The sequence below is a fragment of the Aplidium turbinatum genome, chromosome 6 (genome assembly GCF_918807975.1).
Source record: "Aplidium turbinatum chromosome 6, kaAplTurb1.1, whole genome shotgun sequence".
NCBI lineage: Eukaryota > Metazoa > Chordata > Ascidiacea > Aplousobranchia > Polyclinidae > Aplidium > Aplidium turbinatum.
The window spans coordinates 7,486,186-7,504,685 of NC_137477.1; the positions used below are offsets into that span (position 1 = coordinate 7,486,186).

At 39.3% G+C, this 18,500-nt stretch overlaps 1 protein-coding gene across 1 annotated transcript; it reads left to right on the forward strand.

Annotated features, from left to right (window-relative positions):
- Window positions 1–10,286: 10,286 nt before the first annotated feature.
- LOC145772099 (mRNA cap guanine-N(7) methyltransferase-like) lies at window positions 10,287–17,743 on the forward strand. The gene is made up of 10 exons (XM_082583933.1): window positions 10,287–10,325; window positions 10,808–10,972; window positions 11,053–11,161; window positions 13,432–13,550; window positions 13,952–14,074; window positions 14,732–14,913; window positions 15,091–15,255; window positions 15,523–15,640; window positions 16,306–16,453; window positions 16,898–17,743. Exons 2-10 carry the CDS (start codon window positions 10,862–10,864, stop codon window positions 17,014–17,016), a joined length of 1,194 nt encoding a protein of 397 aa, XP_082440059.1. The 5' UTR covers window positions 10,287–10,325; window positions 10,808–10,861; the 3' UTR covers window positions 17,017–17,743.
- The last annotated feature ends 757 nt before the right edge of the window (window positions 17,744–18,500 follow it).

Here is an 18,500-nt window from a genome sequence, read left to right on the forward strand (position 1 = left end):
TATTTTAATGCAGTTTCGCTTAAAATTAGGCAAACTTTGTTTTAGAGACATAGACACTGAAAGCATCATTTTCAATATCGTGACCTCACACGCGTGCCAAAGGGGGGGTTGTAACCCCTCCCCCCTGGCTACGCCACTGTGAACAATGATACTACGACATATACGATATGCTATAAAATAGACATTAAAACAGCCATGTTCATCAATAAATTTTGCTGGAATAAAAATTGCTAAGCATGCAAAGTCAACTTGAAATCTGGTTTAAAACCCTGTATGCAGTGTAGGCTAATTGATTGAAATTATGATGAAGACTAAAAACAATTCAGGTTTCAGATTGTTTAAACTGACGTCATTCGGCTCAGCATTGGTTTCAGTTGAGCCAGCTCCAACAAATGTTGCTATTAAAATGTATAATCGATGGATAATTTAAACTTTAATAATAACAAAAAATAATCCCCCCCCCCCCCGGGATAAGTTAAGTCCGCTGTGGGACTAATATCAGCTGTTTAGAAGCATATCAAACCATTCAACAATTTCTCACAAAATTTCGGGGGGGCCCGGGCCCCTTGGGCCCCCCCATAGATCCGCGCCTGATTTCACGCCAATGTTACGTCAAAAGTGTAACTATATTGGTTCCACTTTAGCTTCCAATGATTTCACTCCTCTCGTTTGGATGATTTTTTCGTTTGACAACAGACGCAAATTTAATTTTTGAAAGAGTTTTTGTAGAAGGCTAAACTAGCTTTTTTTATCAACTTTGCTTTGGCAAACATGTTCAATCGAATATGATATTAGCTGAGGTTTGCATGTCCGCTGCTCTTTACGATTACTGTACAGTATATATTAGGCTATCATCAGATAGGTTTTCAGATGCAGAGCGAGCAACAAGTTCAAGTGATTTTTTTATAAATTGCTCAACATCTGAAAACGTTTTGGCAAATTACTTTCTTCCATTCAAATCCAAGCTAAAAGCTCTCATTAAAATCCGGAATAGAATATATAGATTTCCACCACATTACGAATTAATTGTCCAGGCATAGGCCCTACAGTAGTTTAAATTTTATTTGATAGCCTGCTTAGCTCATTGCTTGTGTATAGTTCCCTATGGCTGGTTAGTTTTTGAATCTTTATCCTCGGACTGACAAATGTCATTTGTCAGCCTGGTAGTTTCGCATAGCCTGCTTGTAGACAGGGTATGGGATGGAATGGAAGCATGGGCGTTCGCACATAGGGGCAAATGGGGTCAGCTGACCCCCCCCTGGAAAATTGTTGGATGAAAAATGAAAAAGCGAGAACATGCAAAAATAGGCATGAATTCAATGAAGCTGTTCGTAACATTGAATCATACAGAAAAGAACAATCAGCCACCAATTTAGTTATTCAGTTCTTGAATAAAAAGTGAAGTCGACGTGGGTCTTTGCCGAATTTTTTGATGACTTTTTGGATGAACGAATTTTTGTCCGAGTTTATTCGGCTTCTGTGGACAGTCATCATACACAGCCCAGATAGCCTGTCGTCAGACATGGTTGATCTGAGCTATGTTTTGACCCGCCTCATTGTGCTGAATGATCTTTCTACCGTACAAGTAGTGGCGGGGAGGGTCAGTAATGTTATCATCGCTTGACGTACGGCTAAAAAAAGTTCCATGTTTTTCACCAAGTCCACAAATTCCAATTCTTCCTGGTCTTCGGACTGAGGAAATTTTCCTTTTATGGTTATGTCATACCACGACATGGTGTCCTGCTGAAAATTGTCAAAGTTGTAGAATTGGTGTATGGTTTTGACCAGGGCTTTGTAGTCTGAACAGTCAAATTCTTCCATCTGCGCTGGATGCAGTCGGTATAACATGAATGCCGGCATGTTTGTCTCAGAGAAGCGGCTTTTCAGAGACTGGATTAAAGAGTCCATGTAAGGAACGTAAATGGAGCGGCGATAGTATTCCTCACTGGTGCCACCAGTGGCGTAGCCAGGAAAAAAATTTGGGGGGGGGGCAAATATTTGATGAATTGAAGAGAACGACAAAGTGTTTGATTTAAGACATCACTACCTGATGTGCAGTGGCGTATCCTGGTGGCTTGAGCAAGGGGAAGCAATAAAACTGGTGGGGGTTAGAGCGTGCCGAAGGCACGCGTATTTAGGGGGGTCCGGGGGCATGCTCCCCCGGAAAATTTTTGCAAAATTACACTTAAATAATGGATTATAGCGCTTTCTGGAAACACTTTTAGGGTAATATTTGTATGAAATATATTAGCAGATAAACAGCTATTAACTTATTAAAGGTAGCTCCTACACACGAACGGGCAAAAACTGCGGCTAAAATTAGAAAACACCAAAAACTCAGCTACGGTACACAAAAACCCAACAGAGTAAGCCATTCTGAAATTGCTTCCACAAATTAGTTAAAAGAAACGTAAATCGAGTAAATTTTGCGCGATTTACGATTTGCAAACTTTATTGGTGTCTTTCTGTGTGTCTAAAACAAGTCCTTGGGGTGTTAATGGCCAGATGTCTTGGAAAACGTTATAAATTTCTACAAATTTCGTTATATTTTCAACAAAGGGCTCAACTTCGGAATCCAAACTTTGAAAATTTGGGGAGGGCCATGGCCCCTTTCGCCCCCCCCTGGCTACGCCTATGGGTGCCACCAGTATTTGCTCTGAATACTTGACGGACACATTGCCGTGGGACAGATATGGTGACACTGATTTCTTCGGCTGACTTCAATGCCGCTGTATAAATGTTTTCTGCAAAAAGTGTTTCTGCATTTTGCCGATAATCACAAAACATTGATACGAGTTTGTCAATGTGCTTCTTGACACCTAACATGTTCAGTTGGACTGCCTGAAGGACTTGGGTGACAGGCTCCAAAACCTATAGCGTTACTACAAAAGTAGCGGTTCCAGAAGCGGTCCGCAGCTGGTGTGCGGTCTGCCGTCCCTTTGCATTCGATTCGTGCTGCGCTAAATTCTCCAACTGCCTGTGAATTTTGGTGAAATTTTCCGCGAAGAGTCTTATCCTTTTATATTTCGCGCTCCACCTCGTTTCACATAACAATGGCGTGTTTGGTATTAGGCATCTTCGTTTCGGGCTCTCTCTAAAAAAATTTATTATAGCCTTCACTGTTCCAATAGTGTTCCGTACATCCGAAACTGCATTCAGATTGTTGACCACGAGGTTAAGGCGATGGGGTGAACAGTGGACAAATACTGCCAACAGATAGGCCTACTCGCTTCTAATACGTGCCTGCGTAGCCTACTCCATTTTGTTTGCCTGCCATAGTGGAGCATCCATCGTATCCTTGACCACGTACTGTAGTTTATTTAAATTTAGACCGTAGGCCTACTTATTACACTGATTTATTATTGTCCCTGCAATCGTTTCTGCGTCCATTTCGTTCAGTGACGCAAAACCAAGAAACTCTTCTCGAATGACAAGATTTTTTTGTGGAAAAACCTCACTCCAATAGTCAGTTGCTCTTTTCCCGAAATGTCAGCGGTCTCATCCGCTAAGATTGAGAAGCCAACGGAATTGTTAGCTTCAGTAACAATTTCATCTCTAAACGTTTCTTCACACAAACTTATCATCTCGTTTTGTATACGAGCCGATGTATACTTAGCATTGTCACTTGCGTGCTCCATGTGATCTTTCAAAATTCCATCACCAGCTTTAATTCTAAAACTTAATAAATCATTCAGATTTCCGGACTTGGAATCCTTGACGGTGAAAGTGAACCCACCTTGACCCACCCTAACCGAAAACCTGCGGACGCCCATGAATGGAAGACGTTTTTTCCATCTTCCATCCTGAGATTTTCTTCCATTCCATTTCCATTCCATCTTAGAAATCTTCCATTCCATCTCAGAAATCTCTTCCATCTTCTATTTCATCTTCCATCTTCACATTTTGTGATATCCGCGTTGAATATGCCACAAATAAATTTAAAAACCATAGGCTAAATTTAAGCTAAAAGTTTAACAGCAGTATTTTCCTAAGGATTACGTACCGTTTGGTGTCAGAACTAGAAGCGTAGATTGATTCTATAATACAGAAAGAAACAACACGTAGCAAAGTTAAAGAAACTGTAGTAGCCTAGTAGTCTACGTTGGAGAAGATAAAAAAGTAACCAAAATACTTAATTGAGAAGCATCGCGGACAATTGGTGTAATAAAAGCACAAGTTAAAGTCATCATCATCGGATGATATGGTTGAAGTTAGTCCTGCGTGAGTTTCACAAACAAAAACACTAGTACTGATGGGTGGCAGCTACAAAAGATTGCATAAACTGCATTGCATGTAGCCTAACCAACCCACAAGAATCTCCAAACATAGAACACAAGTGTCGTATGATGGAATGCTGTCAAACGTCAAGAAGTTTCCTCCTCTTGGAAGAAGTGTGAATTGTTTATTACTTTCTGATTGGTCAATTCTGCCTAACGACAATAGGTTTGACAAATACGCGTCAGACAACAGTCCCGTTGGTTTAATACGAACCGAAAATCGAATTATTTCAGCAAGCAACGTAATATTTTGCATGTCTTGATAAAGCGTTAGAAAGTTAATGATGGAATTGGGATGGAATGATAGAAGATTGTCTTCCATCCCATCATCAAGATCTTCCATTCCTTTCCACCCTTGACATCTTCCATTCCAAAATCTGTCTTCTATTCCATCTTCCATCCCATTCCCTGCTTATAGAGGCTCTTGACGCAGGGCCGATTACCGAGATTGGCAGAGTGAAGTTTTCCGATTGTTAAAGTGTTGTTGTCGGGAATTATTCCATTGACTAGGTGCCGGTGAATGGAGCAGTCCTGAAATGCGTTGCCCAAGCGCACACCCCGAGAGTCAAACCAGCGCTGCGTGACCTTGAGCCGGGTGCGTAACCACTGAGCTAACGGGGCGGACTATGTTAGGGTTAGAAATTGTTTATGGGCTAAACAAAAAGAGGCTGAAAACTGTTTATGTTACCATCATTCCCTTCTCAAGTGAGTCTGTCTTAAATGTCTGTAAGTTTTGCAAAGAATCTAGTTGGCTAGTCTAAGCCTCGTGTCGCACCGGCGTAGGTTAAGTTACAGGCTAATTTTTTGTAGCCTACCAAATGTGAAGATGTTAGTAAAAACAGAGAGAGACTGTTCACCAGGCATTTTATAATAAAAGTAATTTGCGTTCTTCTGGTGACTATTTACTAGGTTACCTCCTGATGTTAAAGATGATAACTAGCTTTTGTATTTCCGACGTTTCGTCAGTCAGCACGACTGACTTTATCAAGGTGGCTAAAACAGGTTAACACAACCTGTTCAGCAACGATGGCACAACACAAAAACGTACTGATAAAATGAATAAAGTAAGCAGCAAGAATCAGAATTAAAACACGCAACAAGATACCTAGAGGTTAAACTGAATGCAGTGAATGCCTAAAACCAGTAGGCTGCTTTCCAACAGCTTTCCAAATTCCTAAAAATTCCTACAACTACACTGCATTCAGTTTAACCTCTAGGTATCTTGTTGCGTGTTTTAATTCTGATTCTTGCTGCTTACTTTATTCATTTTATCAGTACGTTTTTGTGTTGTGCCATCGTTGCTGAACAGGTTGTGTTAACCTGTTTTAGCCACCTTGATAAAGTCAGTCGTGCTGACTGACGAAACGTCGGAAATACAAAAGCTAGTTATCATCTTTAACATCAGGAGGTAACCTAGTAAATAGTCATGTGAAGATGTTGTTAGCCTACATTATCAGAATGCTGTGTTGTTTTTACAATCATGAACTGCTGTTTATTTTTGTTGTGTAGTTATTAGGTTAGCATATAAGCTAAGTTATGATGTTTATTTTTTTCAAGCATCTTGGCAATTAGCTTACACTAGGTTGGGCAAAGCGTAACTTGGGGCAAAGTGGAGTATTGAAAATTTTCACGAACTAATAGCCTAAATACTGATAGCCTGTACCGCTGACAGTATCTGTCATGTGATTATCACATGATATGTTTCCTACGGTAGCATGCCTATTGTTGGGATACAACTGGAGCGGACGTCGTAGGCTACAGCCCAGACTATCCACTCATTTACCTAGCTGTGAGTATTTAGCCTACTGCAACACTCCGAGCGCGGTAGTGCGGTGGGAATGACCAGAGAACAATATTAGCCTTCTTGATTCGCATGCATGTAGCCTACTTATTGTAGAAACAAATCTTCAAACCATCACACTGCATCACATTAACTTAAAGGGTTGCAACCGCAAAATGTCTTGATCTCAAACAGTATTCAAATCAGTTCATGTCTCATAAATTAAACCATCACAACAACTGAACTAGAATCATGGCTTGACTATGAATCGAACATAATAGACTGATTGAACGATGTCACCACTCAACGACTGAAAAAGAATAGTAGGCCTACTGAACGACTGAGAAAAAAATCATAGGCTACTAATCGAAAACTCAACGCCAGACGCGTTGGTTTAAGAAGTTTCCAAGTTGATAGGGATGCCTTGAGCGACGCTTGCAATCACGATATACAAAAAAGCACTGTGGTATACAACATATGTGGGCAACAGTGGCCGAGTGGTTAGCGCGTTGGGCTCGCAGTCGAGAGCCTGCATGTTCGACTCCAGCCACCCGCACTTGCTGTTGTTTCTCTGGGCAAGAAACTTTACGATAATTGCCTCTACCCAGTGATCGATTTCGAGTAATGGGTAGTACCAAATTTAAGTCATAAGTAGAGTAGACAACCGGAAACAAACATTGCAGTCGGCTGCAGCGTGGGTGTACGTCGGAAGGCGTATGGTATCGTCGGAAGGCGTCGGAAGTACGTCGGAAGGCGTACACCGATGCATAGCGCTCAAGTCCGCTTTCACGCAATGCAGGATAAAGATAATAAAACAAAACAAACAAACAACGCTAAGACATAAAACTACGTGTCGTAGGCCTAAGTGTTAAATTGCCGGTGGTAAAAATTCCAAATTCCTAAAAAGCATACAACTACTTGAATTGCACAAATACTTGAATCCCTAGCTAGCGTTTCAAATTTTTAATAAACGACACGATGTCCTAAAGAAAAATTGCAAGGGATGAAAGGCCAAGTTTCACAATAATAGCCTAATTAGACATAAGAAACACATAAGAAAAGCCACAGGACGCTCCACGACTTGTTGTTGATGACGGCAAACTTGTCTTGTAATTGTAATGATTCTTGTTAGTTTGTTTGTTTTTCATATCTTTATCTTGCATTGCGGGTTGCGGGAAAGCAGACTTGAGCGCTATGCATCGGTGTACGCCTTCCTACCTGACCTACGCGGTGGGCACTTTAACATTACCCACTCGTCGAAAAGCGTACCGGTACTCGAGATTTAGCTGATTTCAGTCATGTGACTCGACACGTGATATTCTGATCGAAAAATTTTGATACAAAGAAATTTAACTGAATGCTTTGCTACAACCAGCGTTGCCTAACGGTTAGGGCAGAGGAGTAGTAATTTAGATTTCGTGGGATCGATTCCCACCCTCTGCTAATACTATTTTTTCTTCTGCAACTGAACTGAGTGCAAGAAGGATCTTAATGACTGCAATCAATGGAGTTTATAAGGAAAATTGTGACTAAAACACAAAGCAATTTCACATTGAAAAGCAGGCACTCTTCGACGAGTGGGTGATGTTAAAGTGCCTACCGACCGACGGCAATGTCTGTTTCCGGTTGTCTACTCTACTTATGACTTAAATTTGGTAGCCTACTAGGCCTACCCATTACTCGAAATCGATCACTGGGTGGAGGCAATTATCGTAAAGTTTCTTGCCCAGAGAAACAACAGCAAGTGCGCAGGGCCGGATTTAGCTGATGGGGGGCCCGGGGCACTTTTAGATCGGGGGGCCCCCGTGCAAAAAATTTTCGCGGCTACGGCGCGAAAAAAACATTTCTACGTCTACAGTAGCATCAGTCCAGTAGCCTACTGCACAGCATTTTGCAGAAACTTTTAAAGGCCAAAAGAAAAAAAATAACACAAAATCACATTTTTTTCCACATAGGGGGCCCTTCAAAAGTCGGGGGGCCCGGGGCAACTGCCCCCTCTGCCTCTCCTAAATCCGGGCCTACAAGTGCGGGTGGCTGGAGTCGAACATGCAGGCTCTCGACTGCGAGCCCAACGCGCTATTAACCACTCGGCCACTGATGCCGATTCTAATAAATACAGAACACTCAATCGATATTTGCTTGTTCTATGACAACCACTATCCTTCAAGGAAAACCATAGGATAATTAGAATATAGGTGATTGGAATAAGGAATGTAGTAAGCTATAGTTGATGTCGTACTACTAGGCTGGGGTAACATGTAGCAGAAGTGTTGTCCTTTCCTCTCACCAGAGTCAGCAGAGTGGTTCTGCTCTCACAACACAAAAAAAGGAAAACGTGGTACCTGTCGGACATGGGGACCATCAATCGTATATCAGCGTTTTTCCGTCTTTGTTTTTTTTTTGCACACCAATATTTATGTCACGTAATTCATACTGTATTTTACTTTTTACAAGAGCACTGTTTTCGTGATAATTTGGCAAAAAATGCCTAGTTTTGAAAAAAAATATATCTTTCCTAACTCAAAGTGAAAAAGACAGACAAAAATATAGCCTAGTCAAAAAAGGATTCAAGACCTTTGGTGTTTAGATGTAGTCTATCATTATCAGGTAGGGAAGAGTGAATTGGACATCGCATTTTATAAAAAAAAAATTGGAAACTTTGGAAGTCCTTAAATATATGACAAACAGTCAGAAGTACTGTGTAGTTTTTGTTTTTTCTTGTTTATAGTTATAATAACCATTGTATTTTATTCAGATGTAGTTAAATTGTATATATGTTATTCCTAAAGAGGACATCTCTTGATGTCAAGAGAGAGAGAGAGAAACCTTTTATTTTGTATGTCTACAACTTACATTTTGTACGTCTATTTTTTGTCGAAAACGTTCAATATTTAATTTGTTGTCTAGAAACGATTGTTGTGTAGTTTTATGTTTTTGTAAATATGTTAAACTTGATAACGTTGCTCGGCTTCATATGCTTATGGTTCAACAAGACAAACTCTCTACCGAAGCTCTATTGCTTTTTTGTATGAAAATGATCTTAAATAATACATTATTATTACATATGATATAATGCACTGTCATTTTTTGAGCAAAACAAGTTTATCAGAGATTATGAAAGATCAAACAAGTTTATCAGAGAAAAGTTTGGACACCCCTGCTTTACAACATCAGATTTTTTGGAGCTATTGTACCTTGTTATGTTGAAGTATTTTGCATTCACCCCAGCATCTTATTTTTAATTTGAGTAGCCTACAGCCCAATTTTTTATGTCTTTTCAACTATGAGTAATAAAGTTGGAATTTTTTATTTTTCTTGAATTTGAGAATTTCTCTGGGTAATTTTCCGTTCGTCATAAGAGGATGTAACCGTGTTTGTTGAACAACGCATTACATTTTTGCGGCTTTGGCATGCATTACATTTTTGCGTCGTTTGGCAAACATGGTCACATCCTCTTATGACGAACAGAAAATTATCCAGAGAAATTCTCAAATTCAAGAAAATTAAAAAACTCTAACTTTATTACTCATAATTTAAAAAGACATAAAAAATTGGACTGTAGGCTACTCAAATTAAAAATTGACCACAAAAATGCAGCAGCCTAACGATTGAGTCACTTCGGGTCAAAATTTAGTTAAAAATTAAAAAAAAAACGTTTCCGCGTAGTATCGAACTCATTTCCTTTGGAACACCAGCCCGAGACGTATCCTACGCGCCACCGAATCAGTTGAACATAATTGTCGAATTTAGAACTTATATAGGCATTCTTCTCGTCTTTTGCTTTGAAAGAGAAAAAGAAAAAAGTGCCTATATAGTGACGTCATGACCGGTCAAATAGTGTTTCAGATTCAAAGACCGGAGCCGGTAAAATAGCCACTGCCAAAAATAAAACGTTCCCGCGCTTCAACATACGCACCAAAAAAAAAAAACATATTTAAGATAACGTAGGCCTAAACACAAAATTTCAAGAAGCATACAGAGATTAATCAAGTTTCCGACTGGACATTGTATTGCATAATTATGAAACTGGCAAGTTGGTTTCCATAACATATCACTTACGATGCACTGTAGCTTTGTAAAATTAACGTTTTGATCTCTTTTTTGAAACAATGAAATGATAAGAACCTTCTGATGATATCAATAAGGGTGAAATAGCATGTTAAGGTTTTTAGTGAATAGTAGTTGCATTTGATGTAATTCGCTATGCTTAGCTTCTTGAATTTAAATAAAATAGATTCTACTTAAATAAGAATCTTCTGATGATTCCAGTAAGTGTACAACAGCCTGTTATGATTTTTTAGTGAATAGCAGCTGCATTTGAGGTGGGATGGCGCAGCAGATAAGGTAGGCTACTCCCTTTCAAATCATGCAATCCTGGTTCAAATCTCAGCTTAAGTTGGTTGTTCAAAAACACTGCTCACCTCTATCCAGGGTGAAATAAATTGGGTGGGCGTAGTTGCTGAAGGAAAGGCGGCCGAGAGAAAGGAACTGGCCATCCTGCTCTCGTTAGTGGCGATGGCTTAGTGCAACTTTGGGAACCTTATTGTCTTATCCCTCGATGGTTGGATTAAGTATGGGACTCACCTTTTTCCAGCTGCATTTGGTGTACGGTACTCTGTTATAAACGAAAATAGGTATGAAAGTGCCCATTCAATGCCAAGATGATCATTTAAGTTTTTCACTAACTATATTGACATTAGTGTTTATTTCATTATGCATAGTAATGCTTATGCTGTTTATTAAAATACAGACTGTAGTTGCGGATTTAAGGTGAAAAAATACAAGGTTGTACAATTTTGTCATAATGAATTCATCCACATCTCCTAGAAAACGAAAAATAGACTCTGAACCACCCAATGAAGGAATGTTTTATCCCCCAAAAAAGTCAATCCCTCGAAAACCTCATTCTTCCATGGTAAGGATTAGATTAGTTGTAATTTTGTGCATTCTCAATATATCTTTTGGTTATTTATTTTGAAATGTGATAATGTTTAGGTTGCCGATCATTACAACAAACGAGGAAACACAAGCTGTGCTGAACGACGTACCAGCACAATCTTTTACATGAGAAATTTTAATAACTGGATCAAATCTGTTCTTATCAGTAAGTATATATCATCAACATAATCTGATAATTTGATATTATATTCTATTTGAATAATAACCTGGTTTTACGGTGGCGAAAGCTTTATATATCACATTTTGCATATTATATATAATAAAGTATCGAACCTATCGGATTTTGTGTGCTTGCTATGTTTAGCTAATCAGTTACATCATAAATGATTGATCCTTGTGTAACTTTTCATTCTCAATAAAATTGAGAAACCGGTGCAGAAGTAAGAGACATCAACCACCACTTCATTACTCCGGAATGGCCCGATTCGGTGAGTCCGATTCGGTGAGTTCCCTATTCGGTGAGAGCCTTTTTCGGTGAGAGCCCTATTCGGTGAGTTTTTTTTTTAAATTATTGCGCGCCGTAGCTTAATTATCATTGCCGTTATAGGGTTAGGAGATAGAGGATAGGGGTTAGGGGGTTTTTGGGGGTTGCGGTTTTGGGGTTTTTGGGGTTAGGGGGTTTTTGGGGGTTGGGTTTTGGGGGGTTTGGAGGTTTTTGGGGTTAGGGGTTTTTTGGGGGTTTGCGGTTTTGGGGGGTTTGGGTTTTTTTGGGGGTTTGGGTTTGGGGTTAGGGGTTTTAATTTGGCTACGGTACCTGATAATTTTCAAAAAAAAATTCAAAAAAATCACCGAATAGGGCTCTCACCGAAAAAGGCTCTCACCGAATCGGACTCACCGAATAGTAGCAGACCCTCATTACTCAGTACTCATGTCATAATGTGCATATTTGGAGATAAACTAAGAGGGTTTATGTCCTGGCTCAGATTGTCTTTACGTTGGTTCGTGACATAGCATAGCAAGCCTTAAAGCAGCCGGCGGCCATGGCCGCTAAGTAGTGCTTGAATGACCGCCGGTGCTACCTTCTCAGTCGGCCAATTTAACCGCCGGTTTCTTCTAGCTAATCATTTAATTTCGCAATAGAATGATCGTGGTTGGATAAACTATCGAAAATATGTAGTATCAATGAGTGTCGCAGAATTAGGTCAGCACGTCATAATCGCCACTGTTGTATTGTGCAGGAGTATTTGCTATTGTATGGAAAATATCCAAGTGCGATCACCAGCTATAAGTCTTGTTTGTAATTCCCGACGTTTATTTTAACAAAGTGTTAATCCGAAGTGCTAATTTACATCCGCTGGCAATATTGTCGTTCTTATGTCGATTCAATGTTGTCGGACATTGAATCGTTGTTAAAAAGGAGAACTACCCAGACAACAAATTCGTCATTTTTACCCTGATTTAACGACTGCAAACGTAGAATCAATGTAAAAATGACGGATTTTGTTGTCTGGGTAGGTTAGTTGACATGATTGATTGATTGATTGAATCTTTATCCTCGGACTGGAAAAGCTTCTTGCAGAGCTTAATCCTGGCAGTTTCGCATACTTGTAGAGGCTTCGGATCACTGACGCAGGCCCGGTCACCGAGATTGACAGAGTGAAGTTTCCGATTGTTGAAGTCTTGTTGCCGGGGAACTATTCCATCCATTAGATGCCGCTGAATGGAGAGCAGTCCTCAACGTGCGTCCTCAACATCCGAGGGAAAAACACGTGCCTTCAGAGTTGAGTAATGTTTCCGCTGTGGGTTAGTGACTTCACTCCTTCAATGGTGACATCATAATGGTATTAATGGTCAGGTTTTATGAAAGGCGGTATGCCGTTGAAACATTTTAATGTCGTTAGATGGTCCCGCAATACCGGATTACAATCCCGATAAAGCAGTTATTGCGTGGTACAACGATTCTACAGCAGGACGTCGCCCAGACTTCAACAACACTGAGTGATCACTTTGGCATTATTGCAAGTTTAATTCTATTTACTTGTGTTATCGTTATTTGTATTTTGGCCTCCAAGCACGCAGATTTGGTCGCCGAGAAGGAGCTCTCGGTAGGCCACGATGGCTGCCGGAAAAAAATACGAGTTTTAAGGCCTGCATAGTAAAGAATTACTGAGTCCTCTGTATATTTTGTGGAGACTGTGATTGGTGGGTGTAGATATTAAAAAGAAGTAGAGCCAGCAGGGCCTGGGAACCAGAACTGATCCCTGTGAGACATCGACAAGCTCCATAATCAATCAATCATTTGTCGATCTGGAAGCAGAAAGCCTACAGATGCATCAACTGCTCTCTGGAAGTGACTTATCACTAGGCCTGTGCATTATTTCAGCATTTGATTTTTTCACAAAAAGGCAGTTTTTTTATTTTTTTCATGAAAAAAATGTAAAAAAGTACTCACATCGCTTGTCCTCTTACTTACAGAGAAGTACTTAGATAAGCTGCGAGAGAATGATGAAGATTACCAACCAACTGTTGTTGATCTCGGGGTTGGCAAAGGCGGTGATCTGTTGAAATGGGATAAAGGTCATATAAGCAAATTGGTGAGTATCAAAAACATTTTATTTTGTTTAAACATAAGGTTTTGAGCATATATTTTGTGAATACAAGGGTGAAAACGTTTAATCAAATCGACGATTATTGTCTTTAAATGAATTGCTGGCCTAACTTTTTAATTTTTCAGTGTAAGTCTCGTGTTTTTTTTTTTCAGTCTTATTGTCGCCAACTTAACTTCATTTGGTTATAATACTTTGCCAAATCTTCTGTCATGAAACACATAAAGTTGTTTTACTTTACCAATCTGGAACTAGGTAATACCTAAGTACTATCTTCGTTTTCACATTTGAGATACGATAGTTTATTTCCCGGATCTTGTTGCACTTCATTGTTCTTATAAGCTGATGTATCCTTTGACTGAAGTGCAACTGAATGCTGTTTTGTATAGATTTGCACAGACATTGCCGAAACCTCCATAAATCAATGCAAGGAACGCTATTACACACTGAGGAAGAGATCGAAAAACCGCAGGATATTTGACGCTGAATTTATTGTGGCTGATTCTGGCAAAGTAAGTAATTCGTTTGTCATGTAAAAACTTTGATCCATACATTTACGACTGGTTGACTGCATGCACATCAGAAAAGATCGAGAGATGTTTTAACATTTTGCAACAATACCATACAAATGGAGCTTTTTTCCTGGCTATCAGCACAAGGCTGAGCACTCACTAGAACAGCTAACAGTTGCGATTCGCTAATCATAACGGTGTTGCCTTCACGCTAGCCATTTCAACCAGCCAATCAACTATATGTTCCTTGGCAGCCATTGTAGCAAGAATTGCACCGTGTCTATCGCTGTAATTTTTGCTATAATCTGCTGCCGAGAAACATATAGCCATACAAGTCAAAACCAGATACTTTGTTTATCTAAATGCCATAAAGTTCACCAAAACGATCTCTGATTATGCGGAATGCTCCAACATTGCAAGATCGTGCGGTGCTGGCTGTTAACCTAGTTTGTTTGTTTTGTTGCAGCCTAAAATACATATGGACCCAAGTAAAATTTATGATTAGCAATTCTCCTAATACCGAGAAGCCTGAACGGAGGTTTAGGGATCATCAAAATAATCTTCATACTAAATTGTTAAGTTTACCAGTAAATAATAGAACTTGTTAAAATTTATACATAGCTTTAACATCTTACAATGTTACATTTCACTTTCCAGGAATCGCTTTACCGCAAATTTCGCAATCCCAACTTGGACGTCGACATCACCAGTTGCCAGTTTGTCATCCACTACACATTTGAAAGCGAGGACCAAGCAGACAAGATGGTTCAAAATGCTTGCGCTAGCCTCAGAGAAGGCGGTTATTTTATCGGGACGACAGTAAATGATTCCAAGCTATTGTAAGTGCTCTTTCAAAATTTCCAGCGTTGTGTGTCTTTGAAGCCTTTTCAAACAGTTGCTTTATGTGGAAAATAGCTTAAAAGTTTTTCTCTATTTCAAAAGCATACAACTCTCTCCTGTTGTAAAATAAAGCAAGCGTTTAACTCTTAATCGTGTTACGTATGTTTTGTGTTCAGACAAAAATGCCGCGCAGCGTCTGGGTCGCAGTTCGGTAACAACGTGTACAGCGTTGAGTTCTTGTCCCAGGAACCATTCTTGGAGTTCGGTTGCAAATACATCTTCAAATTACACGGAGTTGTTGATTGTCCGGAGTTTCTTTTAAGAAAACAAACTTTGGTTAAGTAAGAACACAAAGATTCTTATGCTACTTTCAACTTTTCTTTTGTAATATGTTTTCTGATGACAATTGACAAATTGTTGATTCACTGTGAGTTTCTTCCCGATTTTGAAGACATTTCTTTGTGATTTTGTTGATTATACTTGAAGGTCAACCAACCTCCAACCAGTCATGTTTATTCAATCTTTCGCAGACGTTGAATCAATGCGAAAACGTATTATTATTCCTTCTGGCTACGTAATATGATTCGACGAAATTCTTCCATTGTTAGGTTGTGCAAAAAATACGGAATGCGCTTAGTTGAGTGGAAACCCTTTGCCCAGTTTTTCGAAGAAAACAGCAAACCAAAAGAAAACTTTCGACTCATTCGAAAAATGCAAGCACTCGAGGTAAAGTGTTCTGTATTGTTGTGATGACTTCCTTTCAGCTAATACCCCAGACAACAAAATCCGTTGCAGACCTTAAATCTTGCAGATCAATGTAAAAATGACGGGTTTTGCTGTCTGGGACGCTTAACAAAAGGCAAACGACATAACAAAAGGCTTCAAACAATGGATATGATTGAGCTGTTATTGAGCAATTGTGTAAAACGATAGATTTCTTACGGTTGATTGGCTTTCACAGCGAACACAATTACATTGCTTCAACATCTGCAGAACCGAAATATGAACCAATTTTGCAGCCAGCCTGAAAATTCACGATCAGTTTTCAATAATATTATATTTTCACGAATTACTGCCTCTGAGGATTCGCCTTTGCGGAACGTGGCCAACGTTTAAAAAACTGGGTGGGTTGGTTTGACCAGCTTATGACTCCCGAGGATAGCCGGAAAGTGACCAATAGTTTTTATTTCTGTTTAAAAACACCATTCTATTTTGGTATTAAAAACAAATCTTTGCCTGAAATCATTTCTCATTATTGCACGAACATTGCAAAGAAACTAGCACAAACATTTGCTAGAAAAGATTACTAATTCTGGTACAGTATAGGTCAGAGTACCATGATCATTTATTCTGTGCAAATAGCTTTGTGCTCTATGTTGTTTTTTCTAAAGGTCTTCCCTCCCAACAACGAGCCTTTGAACAGCGCCAAGGAAGGAGACTATTCCCACGCTCAAGATGAATGCGATCGAATCAACCAAAAATACCCTGGTTCGAATCCCAGGGTGGCCACCTTATCGAAAACTGAATGGGAAGCAGCAAGTGAGTAAATTTACTACTTCACCTGCATCTGTTGTAGTTTTTCACTTGCACAAATGTTTCAAAGCAATCTTTTTCATTTAAAACTTATCTTTTTGTAAGCTATTGATTGGCATTAACTGTTGTTTTAGCATCATGTAAGAAACTACAAGAATTTCTAAAGCTTCAATAGCTTTAAAGAAATTTACACCCTGTGTTGAAGAAGGCAGAATTCAGGATTTGTTACTGTAAACCATCATGGTGGTTGTGAAAAAATGCCAATCTTTATGCTTTCCGAAGTGTTGTGTATGTAAAAACTAAAAAGTCCTGCATTGGGTTCATTACTTTTAACGTTCACCTCTGAACCACACTTTAAAGCTCGAGTGATATAAATATTGTTTTGTTACAAACTTTCTGTGACCCACAATGCATTGCGACATATTTCAATTTCCGCTTCTTGCTTTGTAGGTTTGTATGTCGTTTACGTGTTCGTAAAAGATGAAAAGAATGCATTGAATCTTGACAACGATGACCAAGAAACCGATTCCACTTCAAGTGAAGAAAAGATTCCTTTAGTTATATTATAGAGAGCTTTTAAATTGCAGTTTTCAAAGGATTTTGATTTTCTAGGAACTTTGTTGGGTTTTCACAAGGGCGGCTGTGTTAATATCTCGTTTTTTTATGTTCGTCCTTCTGTGTCATCTCATCTTTGCTGTTAGATTTCAGAAGCCTTAACTGTGTGGCGTGCCGCGAAACAAGAAATGTCCACCTTTTTTGGGAGGGTGGAGAGAAACGCTTCTTGATTTCTCCGCTGCTAATCTGTAGTTGTTTTATCTGAATTTTTACGTTTTTGTTGAGGCAAATTGATTTGAAAGGTTACGACACCGTGCCGTAATGAAACTTGCCAAAAAGTGTTTTTATGTTCTTTAACACTGCCGGCAGCTCGGGTTTGGGAAGCCGCACTTACACCGCCACTATAGGCTTATAAATCTGTGGTTTCTTTTTGAATGATGTAGGCTAGTTTGTTTTTGCCTGCTACACTATAGTGGCTCCTAAGAATTATGATAGCAGGGCATCAGGCAATCTATTTAACATCACCCTGTGTGGCACTCTAATACTGTTTGAGTTACCGTAATGCCCAGCCATAGACCAGCTTTACTTGCTTGATAACAGCAATTGTGTTTTATCCCGAGTAAGTCTGAGGATCATTACAGCAAGCGAAGAGCTATTGATTGTAACGTACATTGTGTTTTGCAAACTTATGATTATAGACACATTTTTGCAGTGAAACTACATACAACAATACTCGTTTGATTTTGTGTGACTGTGTGCCTGTTTCGAGATTTTGTAAGTAGCCTAGTATTTATATGAAGGTAGCCAGTCGGCTTTTTGATAGGTTTGAACAGCTTTCCGAAGAATATAAAGTTAAAGCTTCGGCAGCTAGTTTGCTTTGTGCAACCACCCACAAACAGTTTAAGTTTGGTTAGTTCGTTGGAGTTGCATCAAATTTGCTCGCAATAACTTCTGTTAGTCCAGGCTACTTCAGTTATTTCCCTTAATTCTGTTTTATGTTGATAACCAATCTGTAAAAACAGCCCCCTCGTTGAAGTAACGGTAGTTCGTAGTATAAAATATGTCTAATTTTGATGCTCATCATTGGGATTGATTACTTTCCAGCAATAATTTCAATGGTTTTATTTGTCGGTTCAATAGTGCAGTCTTCTTTTTAGCTTTTGAGGCCAAAGGTCTATGTTTTTTTTCCATTCTATGTTTTCAGGTTACCGTGTGTGTGCAACCATTCTATCATTTCGTCACCCGAGGCACGATGATCTGCTCCGTTTGCTAGATCAAAGTGCAGTTAAGACCAGAAAACCAATCTAGATTACAAATACTTTAACCATATTCCATGGATCACATAATTCCGCGATTCATGCTCAATCCTGTTCAAAATTCTTTATTATCTCCGCCATTGCTTAATCTTGGGATGACCCACACTGCTCAGAATAATCACACTTCTTTGAATGGTTGGTTTTGAATGTTTATTCTCGGACTGGCAAAGCCTTGATAGGTT